The sequence below is a fragment of the Mus caroli genome, unplaced genomic scaffold, assembly GCF_978045245.1.
Source record: "Mus caroli unplaced genomic scaffold, Mus_caroli_1 scaffold_10, whole genome shotgun sequence".
In the NCBI taxonomy this organism is placed as follows: Eukaryota; Metazoa; Chordata; class Mammalia; order Rodentia; family Muridae; genus Mus; species Mus caroli.
Genome location: NW_028227265.1, coordinates 75126851 through 75148450, shown reverse-complemented (window position 1 = coordinate 75148450; position 21600 = coordinate 75126851). Strand labels below are relative to the sequence as shown.

Below are 21600 nucleotides of genomic sequence, written 5' to 3'. Positions count from 1 at the left end.
ATTGACAGGTGATGGATATGTCAAAATTACAAGATACGTTGCATATTATCAAGGATTACTTGAGAAGAGTGGACAGAAATGCTGTAAGAGCCAGAGGAGGGAGTTAAGTCTACCTGTACAGTGCTAAATAGATATATATTATTTTTCCAGAGCTAAGGACCAAACCCAGGGCCTTGCGCTTGCTAGGCAAGTGCTCTACCACTGAGCTAAATCCCCAACCCCATAGATCCCTTTTTTTCCACACTCTTATAGGCAATGGATTTTTTCTATGAAGGAGGATTCCTTCTGACAATTATAGCTTTCCTGATAAATAAACTGTAGAAATATCAAGAAGTATGTATTACTAATTTGGTGACCATTTCTTAATCTTATTAATTAGGTAATCAACACTAATCAACAAATTCCTTGTAATCTAACCATGAATCAAATTTGACAAAATTCTTGAAACTCATGCTGTAATTTGATGAGATATAACACAGATGAGCATATCATGAGGTGAAAGAAAGATGAAATTTCAAGACCTGTAAGTCATACAAAATACTCAGAAATTGCTAGTTGTTTGTGAGCCTATAGGCTGCCTGGGGCTGAGAAAAAAAGAAAAACAAACCTGGGTATGCCCCTTAGTTCAAACATTCCTGGGAACACCTTAACCTTAAAGATAAAGAGGAATGTGCAGACATAACAGGGCTATCTAAACTGAGTCAACAATTCACAGAACTCTGAAACCCTGCACATACATGTAATTTTTTTGCTGATGTTTGAATAAGCCAATAGTGTGTCACTATGCTGAATTCCACACCCCTAAGACCCTTACCCCATAAAAACCCCTAGTTTTCTAGCCCCGGTGGCCGACATCCCTTATCTCCTGTGTGGGATGCATGTTGGTCCGGAGCTCCACCATTAAATGACCTCACGTAATTACATCAAGATGGTCCTTCGTCATTTTTTGGGTGCAAGCCGAATTGGGAATTGAGTGGGGCTTCCCCACTAGTTTCTATAGGAGGTAAGAGTGTTTCCTGACTTTTTATTTATTTTTTAATCATTGTATTTATTTAAATTTATAATGCTATCACCCTTTCCAGTTACCCCTCCACAAACTCCCCTCCCACTCCCATTTGCATCACCCAGTCACCCACTCCTGCTTCACCACTAGCAGCCCCCTACACTGGGACATCAAGCCTCCACAGGACCAAGAGCTTCCCCTCTTATTGCTGTCAGATAAGGCCATCCAATGCTATGTATGTATCTGAATCCATGGATCCAACCATGCATACTCTGTGGTTGGTGGCTTAGTCCCTTTATCTCTGGTGGTCTGGTTAGTTGATATTGTTCTTCCTATGGGACTGCAGTTATTTTCAGCTCTTTCAGTCCTTCCCCTAGCTCTTCCATTGTGGTCCCTGGGTTCAGTCCAATAGTATGCTGTGAGTATCTGCATCTGTGTTGGTCGGGTGCTGGTAGAACATCTCAGGAAACAGCCATACCAGCCTCCTGTTAGCAGGCACATCTTGGCATCAACAATAGTGTGGGGTTTGGTATCTGGATGGGATGAAGCCCTAGGTGGGGCGCTCTCTGGATTGTCTTTCCTACAGTCTCTGTCCCTCTCTTTCCATTGACAGGAGCATATCTGGCTTAAAATTTTGAGATGAATAGATGGGGACATCCCTCTACTAGGTATTGTGTCTATATACTGGAATTTGTCTCCACATGTTGGATTTCCCTTTGTTGAGTATTTTAGCTAATGTCATACTCATTGGGTCCTGGGTGCCCCTGACTTCCTGAAAGTCTGGGAATTGTAGTGGCTACCTCAGGTCCCCATCCCCTACTGAATAATATTTACTTTTAATTACCTGACATTCTTTTCTACTCTCCTGATACTTTAATATCTGATCCTTCCCCTCCCACTTTTCAGTCCAATATATCTCTCCCACACAGATAACTCTCTCCCTCTCTCTACATCCTCTAGTTTCCCCCATACTATATAGGATTGAAGTGACCACACTTTTGTCTCCCTTCTTCTTAAGTTTCATAAGATTTGTAGGTTGTATCATGGGTATTCTGAGATTTAGGGGTAATATCCACATATCAATTAGAACATAACATATGGGCATTTTTGTTTCTAGGTTGCATCATTCTTAACAATAAAAGAGCTTTTGAGTAAACCACTATTGCTGACCTCAAGCTATATTATGGTGCAATTATTACAAAAACCACATGATATTGGTACAAGACAGGCAAGTAACTCAGTGGAATAGAATTAAGTCGAAAAATAAAACCAGAGACCTTTGGTCACTTGATCTATGACAATGAAGCCAAAATGATCCAATGGAAAAAGACAGCATTTTCAAAAAATGGGGCTGGAAATTCACACAGGTGCATAGACCCAGGTACAAAGCCACACCTTTGCTTTTCAGGGTTGTGGATGGGATTTTGTGTCTCTATATCTAGGGTTATCTTTAGCTGGCCTTGAATTCATTCTAACTTAATCTTTGCCTGCTTCTCTGTCACATGCCTGTCTCTCCTTTTCTCACCATCAATGTTTTATCTCCCTTTACTGTCTCTCCTTTACACACTATGTGTGATTACCCAATACTCACTTTAAAATTAGTGGGTATACTGCTGGTTTTCTCCTTGGCTTTTGCTGACCCCAACATGTGATGTTGCTTGCATCCCACGAACTCTCTAAGGCATGGTCTAAGTTTAGGTGCCAATACATCTGAGCTCTTACCCCATTGAGAGGTAATGTCTGGAAACTTTGGTTCAGTTTTGTTCTTAATCCTGTATAGTCAGGTTATTTCTGTCCCGGTCTCTTTCTCTATCTCAGCCTCTCTGTACTTGTGTTCCATTCCTATTCTTCATCAAACACATACAAATGGTTGTAACAGATACCCACCCAAACACCCCCCCCCACACACACACAAACACACACAAACACACACACAAACACTCAAACACACAATTTAGTTTGGATTATATTGAAGTTTTTCTTTTCATGTTTAAGGCCTTTTTGATTCCCTGCCTTCATTCCTACTGGTTTGTGGGCACTGATGTCAAGTCTACTGCCAGACTTCCACAAACATATTGATGTGCCTACTTCTCTTTGTGACTCTAGGTATCTACTCTTCCATCTATTATCCTACATGTATCTTTGCAAAACTGTCAGCAGGCAAACTGTTAATCTCTTTGTCCCACTGCTAAGCAAGTATCTATGTTTATGGGTATCAATCTTTCTAAAGAAATATAAAGACAAACCCACAAATTTGATTGGGGGAGAGATACTGATTTATTTTTGAAGATGTTTTAAAACTTGACATGGGAAAAAATTTAAGGTGTGGAAAATTCTGTAGAGAAGTCCTGGGAGAATGCCAAGAGTGGCTGGTGGGAAGTCTGTCCTTAGCCTGAAAACCAGGGTGTACAATGTGACAGTCCCTGGAGGGAAGCACCTGTGGGTCCAGTCAATCCAAGTCTCAGGATTTGCAGGTTTTGTGGTGGTGGAATGCATCTGAGGATCACCGTTTTAGAAGCGCTTTCTGTAGTCCTTCAGGGTCTTGGCCATGAGAGGAGCAGGTCTTTTAGCAGGGGCATTTTTGGTGCCTGTTTCTCCTGGGAGAAGGCAGGAAGCCCTCTGGGCTCCAGAATGGGCAGTAGCCTCAGAAAGACTATGCGGATTTTGGACAGAGGCAACCCCAGTGAGTCCTGACTCTCCTTGTTGGCTGGGGCTCTTGATCTCGGTGAAGAAGGAGACCATCATTGTCTGTCTGGGTTGAGGCCTCTTGGCTCTTGTGCTTTGGATGCGGGCTCTGAGGGCTTGAAGCCTCTCCTCTTGGGAACCCTGAAGCTGCAAGGCTGTGGGGGACTCAGGCTGGCTGTAGGACTCCTTGCACCTGTGGGCCTGGAGCCCGGACATCTCTTCTGGCTGCCCAGGACCAGCTTTGTCCTTGCCACCCTGGCAGTGAGCACCATCCCTGGTTCCAGTGTGCTTCTTCTGGACTCTTGCTGCAGGCCTGCAACCTGAATAGACTTGGGTTCTGTTGTTCTTCCTGAGCGCACATCCACAAGGTAAGGCTTCTTGATCCTGCTGAGAGGAAGATGTCTCCTGTTCAAGTTCCCATTCGAACCAGTCTTGTTCACTGGAGTCAGCCTCTGGAATGGCACAGACAGCACTGGGACTCAGATCCATGGAATTTCCAGATTCACCTCGAGGCACCTTTTCAGGAGGACTCTGGTCCTTGACTGGACACGGGGGTTCCCACCTCTGCCTCTTGCCCCGTGGACACTCTGAAGAGGAAGGAGAGCAGCACATCCCATTGAGGCAAGCCCAGGAGGAACCAGCTCCATGGGCTTCCTCCTGCTCCCAGTTGCCTGGTGGCTGGCACTTTCTGTGCTCACCAAACACAAGCCCTTTGCGTTCCTGTGGCCCAGACCCGGGCTTTCTGGAGAGGGGCTTGGCCCCTTCCTGCTGCCAAGGCTCCTCCAGCCTCGCCCTGGACATTCCTAGGTGCACCAGGTTCTGGACATCTTGCTGCAGCTCAGGGCTCCAGTTTTCTCCTGGATGCGGGCTTTGATTGTGAGGTGCCAGTTGTTTGGACCTTTTGTTTGACTTTCGGCTCTTGCTTAAGCAAGAGTTTCTGCCTGAGTGGCTGCTGCTGCTGCTGCAAAGCCAGAGGTAAACCTCTCTTCCATCTCTGTGGGCTTCCTGGGATGCTTGCTCCTGGGGCTTCTCTTCTGGTGAGGTGCTCCAGCCTTCTGTTGTGAGGCCCTTCTCCAAGTCAAAGTCCTGCTTGGCCTGCTGAAGCTGGGGTACAAGCAGGAACCCAGTGGACCACTGGGCCACTAAGTCTTTCACAAAGGGGACGAGGAGTTGCTGTTTCTTCAAGGACTTGATGGTCTGTCTGAAGCCAATCTCTGCCAGGCTGTCACACAGAATAGGAAGAGAAGACAGTTCCTTCAGTGTTTTGTAGATCTTTCCTGGGTCGGTCTCCTGGCAAAGGCGATTCAGCAGCTTCTGCAGGATACCTGCCTCAGAGCTTGTCTCCATGACTGTTCCAGAGTACAAGACTGGATATTCTAAGTTCGATCTGCACGCCAGACTCAGCTTGTGATCTGTCTCTAGTCAGGTGTGTGGTCTCCTGAGCAGAGAGAGAACACCTAGGGACAGAAGCTCACAGCTTAGAATAGAAGCCCTTGCCTCTCAGGCATCCCTTTTTATACCTGTCCCTGACAGGTAGGACCTCAGCCACGCCCAGTCTCAAGATGGCTGCTACACACAGGTATGGAAGCCATGCCCAGTCGCCAACTCTCAAGGTTTCCGGTTGGCCTCCAAACAGTGACCTGATAGAAAAAAAAAAAAAAATGAGCTCCTGACTTAAGGACTCCACAAAGTGAGCCTCTGGAAGACCCTCAGTGGAGTTCTAGGGAGAGGCAAATTTCAGGGCAAACCAATCAGCCTCAAGGGCACGCCATGGATTTCTGCCTATAACTGCCCAGTGAACGAAAGTATTACATATATATATATATATATATATATATATATATATATATATATATATGAAATAGAGCAATCTACCAACCAAAACAATATCACAATCAACACCAACTCCAACACCAAAACCAAATTGAAAACCAAAACCAACTAAATCAACCAACAAAGAAAACCGGATGGACTCTGCTCTCCTCATACATTTCCTCATACTGCAAAATGGCGACCCAGCCATGTGACCTCCACCCCCTGAGCCTCCCCTGGGCAACAACTTTTCTTTTGTAGGAAAACTTATTGAAGGTACCTTTTTGCCACAAGCCATTTGCTGTTTCTTCCCAAGACCTTGTAGCCAATGGAAATTCACACAGGTACATGGGACCAGGTGCACAGCCTTTGCATTTCAGGGTTGTGGATGGGATTCTTTGTCTCTATGTCTAGGGTTATCTGCACCTTGCATTGAATTCATTCTGATTGAATCTTTGCTTGCTTCTCTGGCTCATGCCTGTCAATCTTTTTCTCACTATCAATGTTTTATCTCTCTTTTCTGTCTCTCCTTTACACACTATGTGTGATTACTCTAGAAATTCGTTGGTATACTACTGGTTTTCTCCTTGGCTTTTGCTGACCCCAATATTTGACCTTGCTTGAATTCCATGGACTCTTTAACTGCTGTTCTTATTTTATGCACCAGTATATCTGAACACTTACTCTAATGAGACTTAATGTCTGGGAACTTTGGCTTAAGTTTGTTCTCATTTCTGTGTGCAGCAATTTCTTTGTATTTCTCTTTTTGTTTGTTTTTGTTTGTATGTGTTTTTTTGTGTTTGTATCCTTGTCTTCATTGCACACATACAAATTGACCTAATACACACAGACACAAGATTACTCACAGACATACACACACACACACACACACACACATATACACACAACACACTCACACATTTAAAATATATTTCTTCCTTTTATTGACTTTTCCCTCTCCTTTTGTCTTACACTCTGTTTATTTTGTTTGTGTCCTATTCTTCATCACTCACAATCCCTTAGGTTTACCCTCACATACACAGAGACACACTCTGAAAAACACAGTTTTGTTTTGCTTTTGCTCACTGTTTTTCCTTTGAATATTTAATAGCTTTTAGTTTCACTGTCTTAATTCTTCCTTGATTTTGCATTTCAACACACGCTTATGTGCCTATATCTCTATGTCTTTATGTATCTACTCTTTGGTATATTATCCTTTATTTGTGTTTGTAATACGGTGTGTATACTGGTAGTTTATTTGTCTAACTGCTAAGCAAGTATCAATTTTTATATGTATCAATCATTTTAAGGATTTTTTTAACACAAACTCACAAATTAGATTTGAAGATAGATATTGATTTATTTTTCAACATGTTTTTTAAGTTGACATGGGACAACCATTAAGGTGTGGAAAATTGTATATAGAAGTCCAGGGAAATAGCCAAAAATGGCTGCTGTGAAGTGTGTCCATTTCCTCAAAATCAGGGTGTTCTATGTTGCAGTTATTGGAGGGAAGTGTCGATTTGTAAAGTTCATCTTAGTCCAGGAGTTTCAGGCATTCTGATGGTGGAGAGCATCTAAGGTTCACTTTTTTGAGAACCTATTGCTTTAGTCCCTGAATACCATTGCAGTATTCTCAAATCATAGCTAAACATAAGGCATGTGTAACCCTATAACTTTGATGGGCTTATGGAGGATCTTCTGTCCACTAAAGGAAGCACATCACAGGAGTGTGTATGCTCTTTGTTGGTTCTACTTCACATTTCCTTAGAACATAGTGATTTTCAAAAACCTGTGTATTCATTTTCTGTGTTACAATGACTTCACATATGTAACTACACAGAGAACTGTGAAATTCACTCCTTCCATCAATGTCCATAGTAGGAACATTGTCTTCATTTATTTTTCCAGGGCTATTGGGTTTTTATACTATGTGGTTTGAACATGATCTCTTGGGGCATTCTCTTTTGTTAAAAATATTATAAAGGGCCGGGCATGGTAGTGCACACCTTTAATCCCAACACTCAGGAGGCAGAGGCAGGCAGATTTCTGATCTTGAGGTCTACAAAGTGAGTTCCAGGACAGCCAGGGCTATACAGAGAAACCCTGTCTCAAAAAACCAAAAAAAAAAAAAAAACAAAAACAAAAAAACAAAAAAACAAAAAAAACAAAAACAAAAACAAAAAAACCCCACCATACCCAAACAAACCAAAACCAAAACAAAAAACAAAAAAATCCCAAAAATATTATAAACATTCCAGACAGTCAAATTATCTAGTATTATAATAGAATGAATTTGCCTACACAGGAGAAGTTTACATATTCCTGATTAATGGCTAGAAAGTTTAGCCGCTCTAATTAATTATCTACAGGCTTGCTGAGAAAAGACACCAATGATTCTTCAAGGTCTATTGAATAATGTCAGGACTGCATGCCTTCTTCCTTCTTCCCTTCTTTGTTCCCTCCCTCCCCTCAGACCTTCCCTCTGCATTCCTTCCTCTCCCCCAACCCCTCCTTGCTACTCCATGCCCTTTGTTCCTTCTTCCCTCCCTCTCTTTCTTTCTTCTACTTTTGCCTTTTGCTTCTTTCAAGTGTTGATTTTTACAAAACAGAGAGTTTTATGTTAACATTTTGATACTCTTAGGCTCCCTTAAAAATTGTACTTAGCTGGTTCTCTGTTAAGGAATTATTGTATATAATGATTTCAAGGTATCATTATTACTGTTGCTTCAAAAGAAAGACAATAAGATTATACCTGTATCATCAGAGGTTATTATTGTAGGCAATGGAATGGTACCTGTATTTAAAGACAAATTCACTGACAGTCCTGTTTAAAATTATTTAGAATCACTTCCAATCTCTAAAATGAAAGTGAGAGCAATATGATTCCTAAGTTCAGTGAACAGAAATGGACATTTCATGTGTGTAAAAATCATACATATTTATAAAATACCTTCATAACAAATAATTAGGCTACCAACAAACAACAGATTTCATATTAGAATACCTTAAATCAAGAAGGGGAAAACTAGATCAAGCATAAAATATTGGTAAGGAATTGTAAATTTATTGTTAACCTAAAAATATCTTCTTACATTTTGCCTTACCTTTTTAATTTTATTATATTGAAGGAGAAACAGATCAAGAAGTGCTACTCAGTATATACTATATTGGATAATTCAAGGCAAATATCCCTGTTCTATACTGTAAAAATCCATAGAAACAGATGTTATAATCTTATGCATTCCTTGGTAATAATAATCAATTGAAAGAAATGCTGCAGTACTTTTTAAAATACCATACTATAGCTGAGTAGTATTCCATTATGTAAATGAACCACATTTTCTATATCCATTCTTCTGTCATGGAACATCTACATTTTTTCCAGCTTCTGGCTATCACAAATAAGCCCGCTATGAACATAGTGAAACACATGCCTCTGTGGCATGGTAGGGGCACCTTTTAGGTATATTCCCACAAGTGGTATTCCTGTATCTTCAGATAGATCTATTTCCAATTTTCTCAGGAACCTCCAGATTGATTTCCAGAGTGGTTTATGAGTTTGCAATCCCACTAGCAATGGAGAAATATTCCTCTTTCTCCACACCCTCTTCAACATCTGTTGTCCCCTGAGATTTTGATCTTAGCCATTCTGACTGGTGTAAGGTGGAATCTCAGGGTCATTTTAATTTGCATTTCTCTGAATGAGGACATCCTGATTTTTGCAGGCAAATATGGAACTAGAAAATATCATCCTGTGTGAGGTAACACAGACCCAAAAGGACATGCATGGTATGTACTCACTAATAAGTGAATATTAGCCAAGAAGAAAGAAAGAAAGAAAGAAAGAAAGAAAGAAAGAAAGAAAGAAAGAAAGAAAGAAAGAAAGAAAGAAAGGAAGGAAGAAAGGAAGGAAGGAAGGAAGGAAGGAAGGAAGGAAGGAAGGAAGGAAGGAAGGAAGGAAGGAAGAAAGAAAGAAAGAAAGAAAGAGAGAGAAAGAAAGAAAGGAAGGAAGGAAGATAGGAAGGAAGAAAGAAAGAACGAAGAAAAGGAAAGAAAAGAAAAGAAATAAAAGAAAAAAAGAGAAAATAAAAATCCATGCAGAATATACAAGATACAGTCCACAGAATTCAAAATGCTCAACAAGCTGAAGTGCCCAAGTGAAGATGCCTCAGTCCAACTTGGGAGAGAGAAGAAAGCAATCACTAGTGGGGAGGGAGGGAGGGAGGGACTTGTAAGGGAATGCGGACTGGGTGTGGGGTGGTGGGGAGTAGAGGGGAAACTAATCTGGTATTGGGTGAGGGAGAAGGACTGGAGCCCTGAGGGCCAGCAGAATGAATGTAAACAGACAACCCCTGAAAATAGAAGGTTAGGGGAATCCCCCATAATGTACCAGAGACCTGGGAAGTGAGAGACTCCCAGGACTCATAGGGAGGGACCTTTGATAAAATGATTAAATGGAGAAGGAGCTTATAGAGCCCACCTCCAGCAGGAAGCCGGGGCATCAAATGAGGGATGAGGTTGCCATTTTAGTCACACCTCTGATCCATAATTGTTTCTGTCTCAAAGAATTACAGGGATGGAAATGGAGAGGAGCCTGAGAAAAAGAAGGTCCAGCAATAGGCCAAAAATGGGATCCAGGTCAAGGGAAGGTCCCAAAGCTTTATTCTATTACTACAGATATGGAATGCTATCCAAAAGGGCTCTATCAGGACTGCCCTCCAAAAGACCCAACAAGTTGCTGAAAGAGTCAGATGCAGTTATTTGCACCCAACCAATGGACAGAACCAGGTGACCCCTGTTGTTGAATTAGGGAAGGCTGAAAGAAGCTGAGGAAGAGGGCAACCCCGTAGGAGAACCAGCAGAAATCAATTAATCTGGACTCCTGAAATCCCTCAAACATTGGACGACCAAACAGGCAGCATACAACAGCTGATGTGCCTCAGCCCCCAACACACATATAGTAGAGGACTTCTAGGTCTGTGTTCAATCAGAAATGAAGCACCTTCCCATCAAGAGACTGGAGGACACAGAAAATTTAGAGTTCAGGCTGGGTTGAGGTAAGGGGCATCCACATGGAGATGGGGTGGGGTGTGGAGGAGGTGTGGGATGTTGAGGTAGTTGGATGGTGAATGAGGAGTGGCAGGGAATGGAAAATGGAGTATAAAATATAAATTACAAATAAAATGAAATTAAAAAAATGCAACACTATCAAGTTATCTCTGAGTTATAATTTTCACATGTATAAATTATGAGCCATATCAAGGTGCTTTGGGAAAATCATAAAAAATTGTTCAATTTAGTTACTTTGCCTCACATTGACTGAATTGCTTATCAAAGGAGGGTCAACAGCTGCTATGAATACAAGATGACTCAAAGCAAGCAAATGGAGAGTATGTAAAAGATCAAATGTGGAGCCTTCGTTCTTTGGTTTAAGAAAAGCTTGGGCACTCGGTATGATATTTTGGAAGGAAGTGTCTGGGAATAAATATGAAATCCAAGACAGTCAATACACACAAGGCTTCATATGGTTATTCCATTATCACATTTACCAAAAGCCTACTGACCCTCAATTAGAACTTACAAAACTACTTGTATGACCAAAGACAAAATTAGTCAGCCTTAACATAATGGAGATTGTCAAGCAATGCATGCATAATTAAATCCAAAGTGTCTTGGGGGCATATTTAAGAAGTAAGTTTTAGTATGGTTGGTCCAAAATGGTCCTATTGTGCAGAAATCATTTCTGGAAGTTCCTGTGTAAACGAAATTGAAGTTACCAGAGTTAATATATAAAATGTAGGACATTCAGTTAAATATAACATCAAAGATGAATAGTTTAGCATAAGTGCTAAGTATTGTGGACATATCTAGAAAACTTCATTGTTTAAAATTAATATTTACCAATGAATCTTTGTTTTACACCACAACTTTAATTAGAATTGAATACTGAATGAAAGACTTGGATAATTTTTTTTTAAATTCCTAGTGACGTTTTCAGATATATATATATATATATATATATATATATATATATATATTTTTTTTTTTTTTTTCATTTCATGTATGTGGGTACACGGTCTCTGTCTTCAGACACACCAGAAGAGGGCATCCGTTTCATGTTAATCCATTGAATCCTCCTGAATTAACCAGGAAAAACACTATAATGCTCTCAACTAATATAACTCGTTTTTGACATGTAATCTTTCACTGAATAGGATGCAGTAATCTTAAAGAGTCGGGAAGTTGTTCCAGATTAAAATAGGCAAATCATTAACTTGAATTATGCAATAATCTTAAATGAGATTGATTTCAAATAATCTTCCCTTTACTCTATTAGTTGAGTTAAATAAGTTCATTTATAATAGGGTATAAAGAAAGCAAATGCTATTTGACTGAAAGTAAATGCACACAATATAGAACAATGGTAGCTCACTGTGGTGGTAACTTAGGTACTTTGAAGGCCAAGGCAACTGAACTCTAATGTCACAGCTAGTTTGGAATATATACTAAGCACCAGACCAGCTCACATTACATATGGATACCCAGTTAAAAACAGACCAAACACAAATATTTAGGGAAATATCACTATATTTAAAGCAAACAATTCCAGTTAATCTTTAAGTATAATTTTCTTAGTCTACATGCCATCAGTTAAGGACTAGAGGAAAATATGAAACAAAAGGGGAAAGGTTAAGAATAACTTGTAAGACAAAATAATTTTTTTAATTTAATTATTATCTTCTTTTACTTGTTCACTTTGCATCCCATTTATTGCCTTGCTCCTGGATACTCCCACCACAATCCTTACCCCATTCTCCCTTTTATTCTCTGAGTGGGTGGAAGACCACTGGGTATCCACCCAACCTGGACACTTAAAGCCTCTGCAAGGCTAGGTGCTTCCTCTCCCACTGAGACCAGACAAGGCATATCAGCTTGAGGAACCACCGTCCCACATGCAGGCAACAGTTTTGGGGATAGTATCTCTTCTAGCTCTTCAGAACCCACATAAAGGTCAAACTGCACATCTGCTACATATATGTGGGAAGGCCTAGGTCTAGTCCATATATGTTATTTGGTTGGTAGTTCAGAATTTGAGAGCCCAAGGGTCCAGGTTAGTTGACTCTGTTGAGCTTCCTGTAGAGTTCTTATCCCCTTTGGGGCCTGTAATCCTTCCTCCTATTCTCCAAGCTCCATCCACTGTTTGGCTGTGGATATCTTTATCTGTCTGAGTCATCTGCTAGGTGGAGCCTCTCAGAGACAACATGCTCCTATTTGCAAGTACAACACAGTATCATTAATAGTGGTAGGGATTAGCACTTGCCCATGGGATGGGTCCCAATTTGGGTCAGTTATTGGCTGGCCATTCCCTAAGTCTCTGCTCCATTCCCCATGCCTGTATTTCTTATAGACAGGATAAATTTTTGTTGAAAATGTGAGTGAGTTGAAGTCTCTATTTCTCTACTCTGGTTCCTGCCTTCCCATAGGAGGTAGCATCTTAAGATTCCATATCCCCAATGTAGCTATCCCCATTGATTCTTGTGGGCCTCCTTTAACATAGGTCTCTGTCTTGCCCTTGAGATTTTTCCCTACCTCCTTACCATCATCAAATGCAGATTTACATTTATTTTCATGGCCACCAGCTATCTCTCCTGTCCTTCCCCAAAACTGAGAACCCCCATTCTCCTCCCATGCTCCTCCAAATTCCTTACTTTCATCTGCCTCTTATGACTATTACTTCCCTCTTCTAAGTGAGATTCAATCTTCCTTCCTTTGGCCTTCCTTCCTGTTTACCTTCTTCGGACCTGTGGAGTGTAGCAGGGTAGCTGTATATACCATTCCTTTGATTTAGGATATGGATTTCTTCACTCAGGATTATCTTCTCAAGTTCTTTCCATTTGCCTGCAAAATTCCTTGTGTGTCTCTTTTTTATAACAGAACAGTCTTTCATTGTGTAGATGTATCTCATTTTCTTTATCCATTGTTTACAGTTTCTGGGTATTATGAATAAAGCTGATATGAACATAGTTGAACAAGTGTCTTTGTGTGATGTTGGAGTATCTTTTGAGTATATGTCTAGAAGTGATACAGCTGTGTCTACTATAAAAAGTATTGTTATCTCTTTGGCTGCTTGGAAAATTTATCTTTGCATCGTTCCTCGACAGGGTTCCATGTTCACTGCAGCCACCTTCGCCACCCACCACCTCCTCAAATGTAGACTCCTTCAGCTTTCTCTCCAGAGTCCTTGAACCCAACTAATTCTTCACTTGCTGCATCAGGCTACTGTCATGCCACACCAAGCCAGATAAGGCAGTGGACACCGGCTTGGAGATCACCACTGAGGACTTGAAGGAGAAGAAGGAAGTTGTGGAGGAGGCAGAGAATGGAAGAGAAGCACCTGCCAATGGGAATGGTGATGAGGAAAATTGGGAGCAGGATGCTGACAATGAGGTAGATGTAGAAGAGGAAGAAGGTGGTAAGGAAGATAAGGAGAAAAATGAGGAAACTGAGGCTTGATGGGCAAGCAGGTAGCTAAGGATGATGAGGATGAGGATGTTGACAGGAAGAGGTAGAAGACCGATTAGGGATCACTACACAGTAAGAGGAAGAGCTAACCTTACTAAGCACTGTGACCTACTCACTCTTCACTTTCTGTCTCAGAATTTAAATCTGGACACCTTCAAGCAGAGAAGCAAGTCCTGCTTGCTTCTACTTTATATTTGTTTTTCCGCAAATTTCAATTGATCCCAGTTCTTCAAATTATATAAAATAAATATACTACCTTGTAGGAATTATAAATTCTTGAAGCTTTAAATGGTTTTAATTTTTTAATAAATAAATAATTTTTAAAATTTATTTATTTCTTAATATTCAGATACTGCAAACTTTACATTAGTAAAGACAATCACCTGGCTATAGTTTTCATAGGAAAAATATTTAATACTAATTATAAAAAGGGGAAAAGGAAAATGTTCTTTACATCAGCATACCATAGTAAGTTTTAGAGGAGCCATATATTATTTTTAAAAACTTGCCCAAACAGACTCTGCACAATGTGAAAAGTATATTTAAACTGAAACAGATACTATCCCTACAATGAATTGTCCTTCTCATGACTACTTTTAACCTAAGTGTTAAGAAATATTCATGCATTTTTTATTTTGCCCCCTTCCAAGAGCATGCAATATCTACATTGATCTAGGCAATCTAAGAATAATGATTAATTTAGAAAATGCCTCACAGGCTTGCATAAAGGGCAGCCTTGTGTAGGTTGTATCAAATTGACAAGAAAAGCCAACCAAGACACTTGTATTGCACACTACATGCATTCATACTAAATATTATTAAAAACAAAATACTCTTTTCTAGTTACATTTTTATTTTTATTTTAGGTAATAGGTTTTAAGTTAGAGTGAATTTTAAAGGAAAAATGCAATGCTATCTTAACTACCTTCAACTTAGATATTAGTTATTGAGGATATATAACCATTATGATTATGATTATACATTTAGTGTTTTATAAATATAATCTTTGTCAATATAGGATAGCTACAAATTTTTTGGAAACTCAGAATGGTACAAAATGGAAGATGGCTTTTAGCCACAAGATGTCATCATTTGACTTTAGTGAAGTAACAGTGACTGACTTGAGGCTTCTCACTGCTCAAAAAGAGAAAGCAGTCTACTCTACTAAACCCAACAATAGTGACTTAGTCTACTGTCTTAACCCCTGTTTACCTGTGTAATATAACTTTCTATTCATTTGAAAATGCTGGAATTAATGAGAACAGGGATCTAATAATATATTTAAAGTAAAGGATCCACTTTGTTCTCAAGGTTATCGTCTATGCAATCCTATTCCTACTTATTAATGTACAAGTGATTGTCATTTCTGAGAATATGAAATAAGCATTCAAAACTCAATTTAGCTCTATATTCTCAGGAAAATAAAATATAAAACTCAGAAAAATCAAGGAAAGTATATATATACTTTTTCTGATATTAAGTCACCTTAAGTTTTCTTGACATAGTTCAGAAACAGGAAAATAAATTCCATATTTAACAGTGGAAGCTTAACTGATGATAAGTGGGAGACATGGCTGGCATTTTCTCTTCTCACTATATCCTTGATTTGAACTCAAATCTGGTGATGTTTTCCTGCTGTTTCATGAGGAAACGACGATGCAGTTATGACAGAGAATGTGAACAGCTCACATTTATGACTAATGGATTTTATGGCATTTTGAACATGAAATTTCAACCCCTGTTCACAACCAGAATGTATTTCCTATTTATGTAAATAGTATTTGCAGAATGTAAACAATTTGACTCAAATAAATCTTTACTACCATTTTCTCTATTATTTTGTCTAAGTATTTTACAGAACTTGAGTAGTAGAAATCCATTTCAATCTCAAGAACTCATTGTTACATTTCACACTCTTGGCAAACTTTCTACTATTTATATAGGTACAGTTTTTTTTTTTTTTTTGTTGTTTTTTTGCAATTGAAACACGAGGAAAGGGAAATCAATTGCCTATGGATTCTGGACAGTATAATTCCCAGTCAGATACAAGAAAAGAAAAGTTTACGTCTGAGCGTACCATTCCGTAGTGGTATAAATGTTAGGCATTTTAATACATTTTCCCTTTTCCTTTTCAATATCACTCTGACTATGCAATGTTTGAACTGTGTGTTAAACTATGTTTTAAGATAAAAACTCTCTGTACATTTAAGTGTTAAGCATGATATTTATATACTGGAGAGAGATCATTACATAGGGATTTAAGGAATATAAATTATATTTTGAAGGCAACCACATAATATTTTATCATTGTTTTCATAAACTTATAGAGTATCATTTGCTTTAATATTGTTTCCAGATTATAAAATCCTAGTTCTCCTCAAAGTCCAAGGTCATTTTACTATTTGGAGAACAATGAAGCCTTAATTGCTGATAAAGGAATGAACAGGAAAAAAAAAAAAAGGAATGGATAGGACAGTTGAATATTATACATATATTTCTAAGTAGATATTATTTTATAGCAATATTAAAATTCACAGCCATATTGAGTGGAATTTGGAGAGGTTTTCCATTGGCTGCATCTCTACAGATACAGGAGGTCTTAGTCTTTATCATCTACATGAGAGTGGTGTGCGTATTAGAATGGGTAAATTAACAGGCACATCATTATCATGCCAAGTCTGTAGGCTAATGATTTTATCTGAGTTTTATATCATGTTGATTTGCTTATCTGTAAAAATTCATATGTTTACATTTGTGGTATGATATAGAATCCTAAAAATGCTTTAAAATCCTCCATTCTATCCTATTCATACCCTCCCCCCAAATTTAAAAACCACTAATCTTTTACTATCTATGTGGGTTTTCCTGTTTTCTTTAATGTCATATATTTGAAGTCTTAGTGTTTGCAGCTTTTGTGGGTTTCTTTTTTATCGACTAATACAATTTAAGATTTCCGCCCATAGTTTGCTAACTCATTTGTTTTAGAGTTACACAGTATTTTATTATCTGTCTCATAATGTATTTAGCCATTCACCAACAGTAAAGCACTTGGATGCATATTTTTGGGTATTCTGTATTCAAATCATTTGTTTTACTAGCAAGGACTAAAATTCTGGAGTAACAAGCTAAGAGTATGTTTATTTCGAGTTGTCATTCACCATCATATCAACCATACAAGAAAACTTCAGTTTGTCCTGACCCTTGGGACAGTCTAACAAGGTCTGAGGAACCACTTGTGGAGAGAATGGGGGACTAGAAATACAAAAGAACAGACAGCAAGACAAATGGATCTGATCAAGCTGACAAATTTTATTTTTCCCATGCAGGTTTTATCCCCAATAGAAACAGGATATGGGGAGGGGGATGATGCAGAATCCCTTTGTTTCTGGGGGAATACACCTGTTCCCAAAAGCAGGATATTGGCTATGTAAAAAGTTCAGCAGGAGGAACAGAACAGAGTGGGTTGCTAGGTAACAACCTGTCCACAAGATCTATAGCTATTTGTTCTTAACCGGGGGTAGTACTTTCCTACAGAGGCCTCGACTTTTCCCACAAAAATCTCAACTAAGCTAATACTTTTCCACTAAGGCCAAGACTTTGAAAATAGGCACTTATGTCTGACAAGGCAGTTAACATTCAAACAGAGTCGCAAACAGGGTCACTTCCAACTTTAGTTTCCAATCAGAGTCTTAAATTTAGAAATGTCAATTTTTTAAAGGAATTTTGGTCTTTTTAGTAGGTATGAGTATTTTCTGTTTTGTTTTGATTTTACATGTTATTTGATTTTGTTAGGTTCTGAGATTTGAGATTCAAAAATAAGCACTTTTTCTTTTTTCAAACAGTAGAGTATTTTACTTTTTTGCTCTGAATTTCTTTGGATTTTTTCACTTTATAGTGTTTGTTCTGTCAAATTCTTGCCTCTAATATTTGAATATTTTATTGACAAAATGAGTTCATAGCAATTAAAGCTTAGGTAATAATAAATTTAACAACAATTCCAAGATAAAATAAAAATTTTTAAATGTTTGATAATACTTTCCATGATTAGATTTACTCTTATACACTTAATTATATTTTTACAATACAATTTTTTTTTGTTTTGGTCTTTAAAAGATCCCACTAATTTTTTGATTTTTTTGTTTTTATTATCATTTACTTTTTTACACTCCATATTTTATTCCCTCCCTGCCCCCATCTACCTCCTGACTGTTTCACAACCCAAGATCAAAACAAGCAAACCTCTTCATTTATATTGTGTTGCTCAGATGGGAAGATCTCTGCTGACATTTGGAAGATACCCTGAAAGGTCAAATGAAACACAATTTGAAATTCTGTTTAAAGATTTCTTAGATTTGCAATTGAAACGTTAGCAAACTTCACAAAACTCTGAGAAATTAATAGAAATGCCATGGTTAAGAATAGGAATAGTAAAAAGAATGAAAGTTAGTGAAAAATCTTAAGTATAGAATGAAAAAGATATAAAAGTTAGCAAATAGCCAGGCATGATAGAGGCAGGAGAGTTAGGAGTTTAAGACCATTCTCGCCTGCCAATGCAGTTCAAGGCCAAATTGGAGTACATGGTATCTAGTCTCAAAAATGTCAAACAAGACAAAAAATACATGAAAAAGCAAAAATAGAAGCACTGCTCACTATATAAATGCCAGGGTTATATTTTTTATCATGACTCTATTAAATTCAAGGAAAATAAAAGCTTGGAATGAACACAGAATAATTTTTAAAAACACAGAATCACACTGATTTAAAAAAAATATCAGGGTGAACAAAAATATCAGTTGTTCACAAGCCTAACAACTGTGATGTGATGTCTCTATCATAAATTTAATTTTTTCTGTATTTTATTAATTCCTTGAGAATTGCATACAATGTGTTTTAATAATATTTGCCCTTCTACTAAACCCTCTCATATTTGCTTTCCCTTCCTTTCCCACTGAAATTTGTGTGCTCCTTTTTTTTTTTGAACACCTGTCAAGAAAAATTGATGCTATTCATATGCTTTAGATGTGGCCTTCCACTGGATTGATATATCAAGGCCTACACCCTTAAATAAAGTCAGTTCTCTCCATCCTAGCATCTACCATTTGCCAATAGCTCCTTAGCTAGAGGTGTGATGTTATACCTTCACTCTCTATTTTGGGATGTTGTTTGGTTTGGACCTCTACAGTTATACATTCAGCATCAATCAGCATGGCTTTATATGTGCAACCACACTTCTGTGTCTTGAAATCGCTATTTCCTCATAGCTACCTGCTACTTGTGGCTCGTATAATTATTCTATTTCCTCTTCTTCAATAATTTCCGAGTCTTGGGAGGAAGGAGTGTCATATAATGTTCAGTTTAGGGAGGAGCTTTCTACAGTCTTATGTTTTTAGCACTTTGAGCAGTTTGGATTCTCTTTGTTAACTAGGACCAAAGATGCAAGGATGCTTCTCTGATGAGGATTGACCAAAGTACTTATTTATTGTTATAAGCCATTAGAAGTAGTTTTACTACTGTATCTATATAATAGAGTAATAGTAATGGCCTATGACTTGTCTAGCCATAAGTCCTTGGTCAGTATAACAGTGGCAGACATAGTTGTAATTTGTGGAGGAGGACTTAAAGCCAATGACAAAGAGAGTGGTTGTATTTTGACCTTTGATATTTGTTCCACTATTGTGTCAGTGGGCAAGTCTTACCAGATCTGTTGTTATTGTAGTTCACAGGGATCATAGCTAGATAACCCTGATGATCAAGTTTCCTGTATGGTAGGTTGGATGCTTACCAATTTCTAGCACTCTGAAAGCTGTCAAGGGGGTCGCTAGTGAGGCAGGGTTTTTACCTGTTCAATTACATTAATATATTAGTGCAGCAGGAGGCCTGTGATTAGGCAGAGAAAAGGGAAATAGAGCAAAGAGTTGCAGAAGCAGATAACATCTCTGGAGCAAGAGAGAAGCTAAGATGGATGCAGAAAGACAGGAAGAAGATTCTGACCCCAAGTGGCTTTAAATAACCACAGGTAGTTATGATATCATAAAGGATAGAATCATTGGGAAAACTTGTCTAATCAAGGTGGGCAGCTTTTATCATTATTAATTAGTTATGAAATTACTGTATTGACATCCTGTGAACTGAGAATTTATTCATATATAAATCTGACTTGTAAATTATAAGCTTCTAGAGCTTTGATTTACGTGGTTACTGAAATGTGGGACTGCAGACTACCTGGATTTATGGCTGAGAAGGACTATGCAGTTCAGTGGCTAGTAGGGGACAGAGCCAGTGAGACTGCACCAGGGCAGAGAGTTGGCTGGTGGAGTGAGGGAACTTTTCGGTCCTTTTAAAATATTTCCCGCAATATGCTAGGTGGATATAGGTTTGATTTCTACAAAGACAGGAAATCAAATGTTCAGCTAACTAAATTCATCTGTGAACTTGTAATTCTGGAATGTTCACAAGTCTGTGTTATTCAGTTCCTTGAGTTCCTAGAGCAGAAGCCTGCAGCCAGCTAGGAGTTCTGACATCTCGTCCTCAAGGAGAACTGCAGCTTCCCAGTAGTCTAAGAACTAATCTGTATGTACTATAGGTTTTTAGAGGCCCTATTCTGACTGGCAACACATGAGCAAACAGATACTGCTCAATAGTACAAAAGGTGTTACAAGATTATATATGGTATAAAGCTCTTTTAGCTCACATGGATAAATAGAGTTTGACTATGGATTTCAGAAATTTCAGAAAATTTGAACAGAAGATGCTGATGTCAGTGTTTTTTGTTTTGTTTTATAATTAACTATTAATTTAACTAATTAACTATATGAAAGGAAAATAATTATTTTTACTGAAAATATTTTGCTATATTAAAAGTATTCCAATTTAGTTGGAGGTTAGTATAACTTCCCAAGAAACATTTGCATTTTTTTCCTTCAAAGTCCCAACCTATTTTTACTTTTTCCAGATACTTAATGATATAAAAATGTATAAATTTCTTTATAGTCACATTCATTTGAAGATTTCTCCAAGATGTAATAAATCAATGAAATTTTGCCATAACACTGCATAAACTGTCACTCATTGTGTATCTCTAAATGTAGCAGCCAGGCATTTCTCTTACACATGTTTTATGTTAATTAAAACTCATGTTTAAAACACCATTACTGTTTTTTTGTTTTTTTTTAAATTGAGGAATTTAATCTGGATAGTTGTGATGGTTTGTATATCCTTGGTCCAGGGAGTGGCACCATCTGTAGCCTTGTTGGAATAGGTGTGACCTGGTTGGAATGGGTGTGTCACTGTGGGTGTGGGTATAAGATCCTCACCAGAGTTTCATGGAAGTCAGTCTTCCACTAGCAGCCTTTGGATGAAGACAGAACTCTCACCTCCTCCTGTGACATGCCTGCCTGGATACTGCCATGCTCCCACCTTGATGAAATGGACTGAACCTCTGAATCTGTAAGCCAGCCCCAATTAAATGTTGTTTTTCTATAAGACTTGCCTTGGTCATGGTGTCTGTTCACAGCAGTAAAACCCTAACTAAGACAGAAGTATTTCCCACTTCTAAATTCTGACTCAGCACAGCA

At 38.4% G+C, this 21600-nt stretch overlaps 1 protein-coding gene across 1 annotated transcript; it reads right to left on the bottom strand.

Annotated features, from left to right (window-relative positions):
• Nucleotides 1-3514: 3514 nt before the first annotated feature.
• Nucleotides 3515-5035, bottom strand: LOC147002445 (uncharacterized). The gene has a single exon (XM_085843488.1). The coding sequence runs from the start codon at nucleotides 5033-5035 to the stop codon at nucleotides 3515-3517; it is 1521 nt and encodes a 506-aa protein (XP_085699614.1).
• Nucleotides 5036-21600: the final 16565 nt, after the last annotated feature.

Excerpts from the sequence above, each read along its gene's own strand:
- LOC147002445 (XM_085843488.1), bottom strand. The coding sequence starts at position 5,035 with ATGGAGACAAGCTCTGAGGCAGGTATCCTGCAGAAGCTGCTGAATCGC.